Here is an 11192-nt window from a genome sequence, read left to right on the forward strand (position 1 = left end):
AAGTGATATGAAGTGATAATAAGAGCTCTTTCTTGACTTTGGGTTTTCAGAAGTTTATGACTCCTATCATTCAATGCTTAATTTGAAAGGCCCTGATATGCAATGAAAGTAAAAGCTATATCTTGACTTTAGGTTATGAGAAGTTTAAGACTCCTGTCCCATCAAATTTGTTTACCTTTGCTGTTTTTCATTCTGCTATTCCCTTCGGTTGTTTTATGCATGACTGGTTTATCTTCTCATTAGTTTATCCACACTTCATCTTTCCTTAAAAACTATGATGAGTAAAATGCTACGTGCAATTGTAGGAAGAAGGAAATCCCATAAAGTTGAATGTAGAAAGCTTCAAAAACTTTCTCCCTGGAAATGTGTTTATAGTGACATTGCTTTGGGCTGTGTGACTTAAAGTTGTTTCCTTGTCTGCCAATTTTTGGCTTGTATTTGATTAATGTGAATGACTATAGAATACCTGTCTCCTTTCCTGTATTTTTGTTTTTTTTTTTTAATTTTTTTTTTTTATTTTGCCTTCCTAAAAGCAGAAGCTGCTGAATCATTCGATGGTTGATGGTCAAAGAGTTGGGTTGTTTTATTTCATTTTGCTTTATCTTGGTATTAATCTGCTTACATGCTCATTATGAGTGTCTCATTTTGTGTTTTGCTGTGCAGTCTATGAAAACTTGCTGCAACTAGTGGCACTTGATAACAATTGTAGACTCGTAGGTGATACAATGGTTTCTCTGTTGAGATTAGTTGCTGTACATGGGCGTGTTGCCTGATAATAAGTATGTGAACATTGCACTCGCACATGGAGTTTTAAGTGACTGTTCACTCTTTTGGGACTGCGTTGATGATTTCGGGCCCTTCGCAGGTTTGTAGTAGTTTTACTCCAGTTGCTTGTTGCTGCAGCAACTGATTATGCTTGCATTTCGAATTCCATTTGGAACTACATTCCACACGATTGTTTTCTATCTTCTTCTAATGTAAAAACAAGGTGATAATTTTGCTCTCATTTTGAGAACTGTAGGGTCTAGAATAACCTATACAATTTGTGGAAGGTACATCAAATAAGTATTAAAGTAAATTCTGTATTACTTTACAAAATTACAACTGTACTGTTGATTAACATGCTTTGCTTGACAATCAAGTTAATTAAAATGCAAAAAGGAGAAACCAAAGGATGGAAAGTGGACTAAACATGAATTACAAGAGTGAAAGTCCTAGAGCAAAATAAATAGTTGAGTTAGTAAAGATTCTGAGAGAAGTTACTGCTTTCAGTATTTCTGAGATTGTACTTCTGTGGCCTTGTCTTCAACAAGCTCCACTATCAAGTCTTTAAAAATCAATCTTTCAATATCTAAAACCAAAGCTGGTGTTTCACCACTGACATCAGTCCAATCTGCTGATCTATGTGTCAGATCTTTCCCTATGATGGTTGTCAGAAAATCCTCCTCATCATCTAAGTTTTGAGGCAAGCTGATAGGTTGGAGCCGATCAATTTCCTTAAATATCTCCTGCAGGAGCTGTGGGCCACTAGTTGTGAGCTCTGAATGCAATTTCGAGGATGATCTTGGTTGAGAGAGTTTCTGAGATAGTATTTCATTAACTGCATCAAACAAGAGCCTTCTCCTGTGCATTTCTGTGGTTCTTGTTATTCTCTCGTGACTGTTGGATCTTTTATCTGAAATAAAACTGCTTCCTATGGCTTGTTCCAGCACAAAAAAAAGATTGGGATTAATTGCTTCTTGTGACTGGAGGACAATATGATTGTCCGTTGTGTATTTAAGATGATTTATGAATCCCGAGGCAGAGATTATTTCAGACACATATGACTTTTCGAGATTCATGCTGTTCTGTAGAGGTCCGGCATTACCTAAATTCACATTCTGAGAAGTGTTCATGTTCCATACAGTAGGAGCTAACTCTTTGAAATTTTCTAGTTTTTGATAATCATTCCCATAGATGAAACCTGCTCTCATGCTGTCTACAGAGTAAGATGGATCAGTGTCCATCCACTCTGCTTCTTTGTATGTTGCATTGGTCACCAGATCTGCATAAAAGTTAACAACATTGGATCAGCATTTCTTTCGAAGAATTTTCCTATAATGTTTTTCGATGGATATTTTAGATAACCATGTTCCATTGAGCTGAGTCATAAATCTCATAATATGACAGTGTTCTTCCCTTTTTTTTTTTTTTTTTTCCTGAACTCTTTGTTCTAAGCTCCCTTTCCAGTGCCCCTTTTATTGATAGTACGCAAGGATGGATTTTTTGTTACTTTTAAAAGTTGGTCTGATTTTAAGCCTTAGGCAATAATGATTTGCATGACTATTTCTTTATTCTAAGTGTCATCTTAAAGCATCATCTGTTGGTGATTTAGAAAAAGAAGATTACTGGGATAATTGCCCATAAATACATCTCTTCATGTCATTAGTATGCTTTATATTTGTTAGCACTAATTTTAGTTGATAAACCTTTTTTTTAATGTAGGTTAATGCACTTTCGGCTAACTTGATAATGTGATTCCGTCTTTACCTCTGAATGGTGTTGGTTTCTTTCTTACTGGAGACGGAGTTTCATCATCAAAGAAATTAGCATCAAGAACTGAAACCGGGCTTGGTTGTTCCCTTACAGTTATTGCTATTTCTTCCAAAGGTGCATCACCTCGGATTCCTTCTGAATTCTGTTGTTAAAAAGGTCAGGTTAGTTACGGTGAACTAATGAGAGTATAAATGAGTTGAAGAAATAGATATAAGTGAATAACACACGAAAAGATGAAAAGTAGAACTTACTTTGTCACCACTCACTTGCTGCATGGTTTCATATTTCATGCATGATTCATTAGCATTTTCATTACATCTTTGAATATGTGAGACCATGCTTCTGTTGTTTTGGTATAACAATGGATTTGTGTTTCCTTGTTGACTCGGGGATGCTGTTTCATTACTGAACTCACTTGATCGTCCATCAGTCTCCTGCAAAAAAGATGAACCTTGTGGTAGCTTTCGGTTGTGAGGGAGGAAGCTCATAGCTTGCTGGCTTTGCTTTAATTTAGAAACTGATGTTGTTCCAGTGGTGCTTCTTGCGTCTGAAATCCTTGTTGAGCTTGTCGCATTTGCCTTGGCCATCTGCTCAGGTGTTTTTGAAGTTCTTATTGGCCTTGGAGTTCGTTCTCCAGAATACTTCTTCCTGATGTGATGAGTTTCTTTGGGATCTTTTGCTGCTTTCTTCTGTGCTGAATCCTTGGGGCCATCTACAGGCTGAATAATCCTAAGTCTCTGAAGGCTAATTACGGGTATATCTTGTACTACTTGAGTTGTTTCTTCTCTGGAACCTTTGACAAGTTTAGTAGGCTTTATATTTTTAGCTGATGTAGCATCTTTGATAGTATTGAACCCTTTACTTGTAGAGGGAGTAGCCTTTTTTGGATGTTTTGGGCTGTCTTGAACAGAGCTGCTATTGCTTGTTTGGGATGCACAACGTGGATACTGATTTTCTTTTCTGATTTCCGACTTGTTTTTTTCCTTGTGCATTGAGTCAAGTATCTGTTTTAGAGCTCTAAGATCCTTCCCAGATTTTTGGAAATCCAGATCAGCCAACCTTTTCTCAATTGCACCATAGACAGTGAGAGGATGGTTTTTGGGTTCTGAATCAGCTTCCTGAGATAGGGAAGCTGTTTGGTCTGACTTGGCTTTATTTGATCGTGGAGTCCTGGATTCCTTGCAATTACTTCTTGGGGAGTGTAAAACCCGATCTACCTTGTTTTCATCTATGGTCCTTGAAGATCTCGAGAACAACTCAGCATTTCGGAAATAGTTAGAACCATCTTGCTCTATCCTACTCTTGTTGGATGTTGTATCATCTGGCAGAGCTTCCAACCCCATCAACTTTGCCACAACGTTAGATGGTGCTCTGTAACTTGTAGGCTCCTGTTGGTCACTCTGGAATTTGTTGGGACCACAAATCTCTCTCTTTAATTCTCCAGGGAGTAAATCATCTTTTGACTCATGGGAAGATACTTTTACAGTTCGTTGTTTACTATCTAATGACAATCTCGGGAGGTCTTTAACTTTCAAGCTAGAAATGTGATTGTCCCTTGTTTCCCTGCCATCATAAGATAATCGAGCAAGATCTTTTTTTCTTGGAGTAGCTACAGGCGCACTATGGTTGGAACTAATTGAACGGAATGACTCATTGAGAGCAGCAACTCGCGGGCTATCTGGTCTGGACGTATGTGAAAGTCTTGGGGAATCCATATGCTGATAGTTACATTTCACCTCTCTTGATGCAGTTGATATCAATGATGCAGTTGATATTGGTGATGCAGAGGGGGCAGTCTCTCTGATTATGTGTTTCTTGTGGTGGTAGCCCATTTTTACTGGTGAACTTGGTTGTTGTGGAAGAGATTGTGGCTGGTTTGCTCGGTAATCCCATGAGTGTCTTCCCCCTCCAACGGTTTCAGCTGACAGCGACTGTTCAGACTTGGTGGTCCATTCATATTCTGATGAGGATATGGCCGTTGAACCAGAAGATGAGATGGAAAGTCTAGATGATTCTATGGGTGTTACTTCCATCTCCTTAACGACATTCCGGTGTTTTTCCTGCAAATGCAAGCAAATTTAGCTGCAGTGGTACACTAATGTTGCATTCATCTAACAATTGTAACCATATGAAGGTATAGTTTCATACTTTCATCATATGAAGTTGATAACTAATTCAGACTTTCAGATGTTTCAATCGATTTATCAAATCTCTCACCTTTGATTTCTTGTTGGCATTATTGCCTGCTCTTCCGTGCTGCTTGTTTTCACCTGTTCAAGCATAAGATGTTGGGTTTTAGATTCATGACTTCAGAACATCAAAATTATAGCAGGAAACTTGAACTTCTGTTCTCATTTAGATTTTTTAAGATAAAAAATTTAACATATAGCAGCCAGCAACCAAGAATATTGATCGACAATGTTTGTGTTAAATTGTACACTATTGTTTGTCATTTACCTAGCATCACATAAAGAGAAATTACTTGAAATTGAAAAAGAAAATGGAATTTTTTTTGCAAGACATCGTAAATTCGTAATAATTATATTGGTTGATCAAATATTAGATGCAATTATCAAGTACAAATGAGTCGTTTAACAATGTCTTAGGACATCACATATGATTTTATTGACGATATTATTTAAAATATCGCATATAGTATAATAAATAATAAAAGTAATCATATATAAGACGCATCCACTACGTAAAAATGTGTCACACAATCAAATAAAAGTAATGATGTGTCGTTTAACAGTGTCCTAGGACATTACACATGATTTTATTGACAAAGTTGTTATCATTCCTCTAATGCTGCTCTAATGCTGTGACTTTGTACCTAATTTTCGACGAGTTTTTGTAGCCTATTTTCTTACTAAAAAAATCATGTATACTACTTGCTACATGTTAGAAAGTGGTAAGTGTAGTGAAAGATACTCCTTATTGAAAGAAACATTTGACTGAATGCTTCTATGATAACAAGATTTCTAGTGCTGTAACATAATAATAGTATAATACTATGACGTCGCTGTTATTTATTTGTGGAAAATTATTACTTCCTTTGTTCTTTATTACTTGACCCACTTTGACTTTTACACTATTTACCACCCTTTCTTTGACCGTCTTTTGTGAATAATATGTAAGGAAAAATATATTCATGTATGATTTTTTTGAATTCGTCTCAATAAATAATATCATAATATATGACTTTTATAATTTTTACTTATGGAGAATTTAAGTTATTGATTGTTAAATTTTTGCATTGGCAAGCGTGATAAAATAAACAGGTCAAATAAAAAAGAACAGAGGAAGTATATAATTTTGCAATCTGTATGTTATATATTCTCAAATATTAGAATAGTACTCGTATTAAAAATTGCAATATTTGGTATTGGGCTCAACTGTAACATATTTCCTCTATTCTGTTAACGTTTAAGTTTTTTTTTTTTTTTTTTTTTTTTTTTTAATATTTATACAAACTCATTTGGTTGTCTTTTGTGATTTATACATTAAAATACACATTGTGTAAAAAGGTTAATGTTAATGTTTTTTCCCTAATACACACAACAATACAAATTACACAAAAAAATATAAAAAAATAAAAATAAAAATAAAAAATTTGTCACAAGATTTATACTTGTGACATATCATCAATTCATAGTTTCATACACAAATTATTAGGCTACATTATGCTATTCATATTTTAAAAATAAATTAAAATAAAATTATTGGTATTCATAATTTCATATAGTCTTTACTGTGTTGATTGAAACACAGAGTAACGACCAACCACTTATGTCGCATTAACAATCATCACATGCCATTATTTCAGGGTCAAGATAAACTGAAAATTTATTACTTGTACCACTTTTGACTATTACTATTACTACTTAATAATGTCATCAATTCAGCTATGGCACATGTAGAACAGAGAAAAAAAAATCATCTAAGGTTTGTTCGTTATCATTGCGAATTTTATATTCACAAGTTTTTCAAAAACTGGAAAAAGTTATTTCTCGATAGTCAATATGATTAATTTTAAGTTCATTATACAATGTCTATTATATAATTCTTGAAATCTCTATACCAAAACCTATTAGTGATCCCGAACAAGTCTGAAGATTATATACTACCTCTATTTCATATTATATCATAGTATAATAAAAAAAATTAGCATTTTGTATCATGTTATACTATATGCTTAACAACATAATACTTTGAATATACTTTGAATGTTGTGATTACTTGAAAACTTGAGAGGAATTTATGCAGAAATTGACTTATTTCATAATAAATGTTTAGAATGGTGAAATTGATTAAATCATACCTGGAGAAATTCTTCTGTTAGATGAATTGCTAATGACACGATTATTGATGAAATGATGAGGATCAAAGAATTGAAGCAATCCATTCATACATCCAATCTGCTTCTTCAAATTCTGATTTTCTTCTGACATTGAATACAGAAGTTTTGCAGACATTTTTTGGCTCTTTGAGATTTAGAAGAAAAAAAGGGGGATGCTTTACTTCATCTGATGTACATTACCAAGGCTGAATATATGACACATAAAATCTGTTTAACAAGTTTGCAGGTTTACGAGTTTCAGAAACTGAGCGATTTTCATAAATAATCCTAAAATCGAAACTTGGGAGTACTTATTTTTCTGAAATCTGACATATTGTGAAAATGATAAAATAGATGATTTATGAGTACTTTTTTTTGTAAGTGGATTTTATTTTTTTTCACATGGAAAACAGCAAAGTACAGAAGAAAAATTCTCTGAAAAATGAATGTGTATGTATGTTCTGTCTGTTGGCTAAGAAAGGCAGCTATATATTGCCTATTGCATGGTTTATAAGACTGACAATTTTTTTTATATTAAAGTCTTTTTGGAGATGACCTCGGGAATTGTGATTCTGATCAATTAATAATTAATTAATGCATGTAATTACTCCTATTTTTATATTCCTTTTTAAATGCTATCCAATACAATTTAAGATTTTTAGAGATAATTATACCACTTAAGATTCTTTTTTAGATGTTACTATTTCACGTTAAATATAGTCATATGTATGAAAACTTTAACACTTAAAAAAAAAAACAAAAAAAATCATGCTAATTGGAACACTCTTAAAACATGTAATCTGTGTTTATATTCTATAGAAGTATCAGAGTTCGAGTAACTTACATTCTTACAATGATATTGTAAAAGTTAACTTCGGTGTACTTAATATGCATGTTACCCTAGACTAAACACTATATTCATCCCATTTTGTTCCATTTTTCTTTTGTAGGTATAACGTATAAGCGTTTCATTATATTTTTATTCTATTTCCCAATTCTCACTCTGATCCCCCAATTTTCCCTCGGTTTAAATCCATTCACTTGCATGTAAATGCCTATGCAACAAAAACAACGAGACGAAGAGAGTAATTTTATACAAGTACATGTATTGGATTTTCGTTTCTCCTAAAGTTGAAGAGATGTATAAGTAGTAATTTCATTGATAATGTGTTATTGTTAGGGCTTTATTTTTTTATTTTTTTTTATTTTTTATTTTTTGTGGTTTTGGACAGGGAGGATCAAAGGAAAATAATTAAATTTTTTATATGATGTATTTTATAATTGGAAAGAGTATGAAATAGACTAAAGAACGAAAATACAAATTATCCCTAGTGCCTCTTAAAGTTAAATTAGTATAGACAAATGGAAAGAACAAAAAAAGTACATTATCTTATGTTTATAATAGACCTTTTTTGTATGTTTGTAGACACAAACATTGCTTTCATTTGATTATTGATCTGCCAAAAAGTATATGATTATTATTATTATTATTATTATTATATGAAAAATTATGAAGAAAAAGAAAATTAAAGAGAAAATAAAAATGGACAAAAGTAGAGAAATGTGAAATTTAAATAATAATAATAATAATAATAATAATAATAATAATAATAATAATAATAATAATAATAATAATAATAATACCGAGTATACAAAATTAAAAATTAAAAATAAAAATTAAAAATAAAATAAAATAAAAATAAAATAAAAAGTGGAGAGATGTGGATTGTAGGGTATGTGGGGGTGAGATCTCTGAGTTCCTCTAACTTGAAGTTTTCATGTGGGTGGACCATTCTTTAATGTTCATGTGGCGTTTGTCAGAACTGTTATTTTAGAATATCAAATAGGATGCTGGATTACCACTTGAGTTGTCTCTACTTTTATGTAGGTCACCTTGTTTTAATTTCTTGAATTTTATCTTTACAATTTTATTTAACTTTTATTACGAAGTATATTTTTCTGAAAGTCTGATAACAATTATTTATATGGAATCCCTCAAATAAGTAATGAGATTTGATCCCTAAACCTCAGGGATATAAGGTGAGAAGCGATGTTTATATTTCACCACATCAACCTCAATTTGTATTATAACAGTACAATTACAGATACGAAAGTTAAAAATACTTGACACAACTTTTAAGGTTGTAGCAGTACCTTAATTTGTAATATGATAATTACTTATCCATAAGGTATACTAATAATTTAAACAAAAAATATTACGTATGTATAATGAATTTTTAGGGTTAAATAATGTATCGAAGCCAAAAAAAAAAAAAAAGTTAAAAATTAATTATAACATATAATTTTATTATGTGTTTTAAAATTAATACAAAAAACAAATAAGTTTTTACCTATATACAAAGTACAAGAATACAATAATCATCATAACCTTGGTAATATTCCACTCTCCAAGTTGAAACAATGACACTTCGAGTCTTCGAGAAGGGATAAAGGATGCTCCCCTTGGAGGGGCAAGGAACTTGATTGTTGAGGGAGATAATTTGATAGTGGTAAACCATATGAACTAGGTTTGGCACGTTCCATAAGATATCTACAATCTCATGACCAATGCTAGTGTAGATTTGAGCAAGCTTAATTAGTTTGATTCATACAAAGATATACGATTTTTCTCCAGTCCTCCCATTTTTCTTATTATCCATAAAAATACTTTAAATTGACCCATTTTTTTAGGTTGACACTCCCTCCATATCCAGTTTAAAAGAATTTGATGTACTATTTTTACAAACAAGATACTCCGTTCTTTTTATTTTTTAATAAGAAATTCTAAAAGTGTCTCATAATGTGTGCATATTGTGACAATATATTTTACCCTGAATTAAGAGCAAAGGTGTTACATAAAACCTAACCTAGTTTTCTTTCCTTACCCAAAAATAAAATCAAATTGCTCTTACATTTTGTGGTGGACAATATCTGATCCCTAAAATTCAGCTAGCAAAAGCTGTAAGGATGTGTAATAAATGCTAAACCAAAATTATTGTTATAATATACAGTAAGTAAGGCAGTAAGTAGGAAGCAATTGAATATGTAATTGTTGGTTAATTGCTAGGCAAACCCTGCCCACAACATTCATACTTTGCCTAATATTGTTTTTATCTTATCCATCCAAACTAGTAGCACCTAATCATGTTATTTGGTCATTCCAATAATATAGCATCAACTTCCTCCCTTTCAAAAGATCTTGTTATAGGATGTGGACGAAATTAATGAAGCTCCTATTACTCTAATTAATTGGCTATACTAGCCTTCTATTGGACCCTCTACACAATTATTTTAACACGAGTTTAATTAAAGATGGTAAATAAGTGGTGTAGATTATTTTAAATTAAAGATTATGATCCCGCTTAATTAGTAAATTGCACGATACTCTATCAAGGCGTTCAAGAGTAAATAAACTTAAAACTAATACTACCTTCGTTACATATTATTTACAACGATTTGACATAAAGTAGAGAAGGAAAATATCTAATCGTAGCAAATAATATGTAACGGAGGTAGTAAACAAAAACCAATTACAAACAATTAACTACAATACTCATACTTTGTAGATATAATAAACTTAAAAGACAACCGAATCCAAAAGGGAAGGAAATAAGATCAATTGTAATTATTTTTGTATCAATCTCATCGGAAATGAAGCTAACTTATGCTTGAAAAAAATAATATTGGCATTTGGAAATGTGTAAATAATACAAGTATGTACTACTCCGTATGTAGTAATTTAACCGAGCCTATTTTCCTTAATGGCCACCAGACCAAATCTAATTGAGAGTACTTTTTTGGAGTTTGGTATGTGGCACGTGGCTATGGAAACCTCCCATCAACTCATTAAGTTATGAGCAATCATACTCAAGGAATCCACCTTTACATGATCATACAATGCTACACGTACACATGAATAGTACTCCGTATTTAAGTATACTAGTGTACCCTTTTGCACGGGATATATATAAAAAATCTAATAACAAAATTATACTTCAAATACATGAAGTTGATTTTTATATAGTATATAATAAAATTGGTAGTTTTTTTTTGGGTAGTTGTGTATTATTAGGAAATATAATAGTGGAAGTTATTTGGAGATTTATTTTTTTAGAGAGGTAGAAGTTATTTGGATGCCAAATAAAAATAAAAAAAAGGAGAGTGAATGAGATTTAAGAGTTGGGGTTTTGAAGGATTGTGGTGAAGTGTTGCAAAATTAACTCTACAATTATATATTAGATTATACTCCCCGTCAAAGAATAATACTCCCTTCGTTTTTAATTACTAGCTCCATTTTTCATTTCCGACTGTGTTTGGT

At 32.1% G+C, this 11192-nt stretch overlaps 1 protein-coding gene across 1 annotated transcript; it reads right to left on the reverse strand.

The window, feature by feature from the left end:
* Positions 1–879: 879 nt before the first annotated feature.
* Positions 880–8333, reverse strand: LOC110730682 (protein LONGIFOLIA 1-like). Its single transcript, XM_021910501.1, has 5 exons — positions 6857–8333; positions 4753–4805; positions 2787–4595; positions 2530–2677; positions 880–2044 (listed from the first exon to the last, which is right to left on the reverse strand). The coding sequence occupies exons 1-5, from the start codon at positions 7008–7010 to the stop codon at positions 1269–1271; spliced, it is 2940 nt and encodes a 979-aa protein (XP_021766193.1). The 5' UTR covers positions 7011–8333; the 3' UTR covers positions 880–1268.
* Between the last annotated feature and the right edge of the window lie 2859 nt (positions 8334–11192).

Source organism: Chenopodium quinoa, unplaced genomic scaffold (assembly GCF_001683475.1).
Source record: "Chenopodium quinoa cultivar QQ74 unplaced genomic scaffold, ASM168347v1, whole genome shotgun sequence".
Taxonomy (NCBI): domain Eukaryota; kingdom Viridiplantae; phylum Streptophyta; class Magnoliopsida; order Caryophyllales; family Amaranthaceae; genus Chenopodium; species Chenopodium quinoa.

Coding starts and splice junctions, on each gene's coding strand:
- LOC110730682 (XM_021910501.1), bottom strand. CDS start 7,010: ATGTCTGCAAAACTTCTGTATTCAATGTCAGAAGAAAATCAGAATTTG. Junction 4,806..6,856: donor TAACAGAAGAATTTCTCCAG/GTATGATTTAAT, acceptor ATGCTTGAACAG/GTGAAAACAAGCAGCACGGA. Junction 2,678..2,786: donor AGCAAGTGAGTGGTGACAAA/GTAAGTTCTACT, acceptor TTTTAACAACAG/AATTCAGAAGGAATCCGAGG.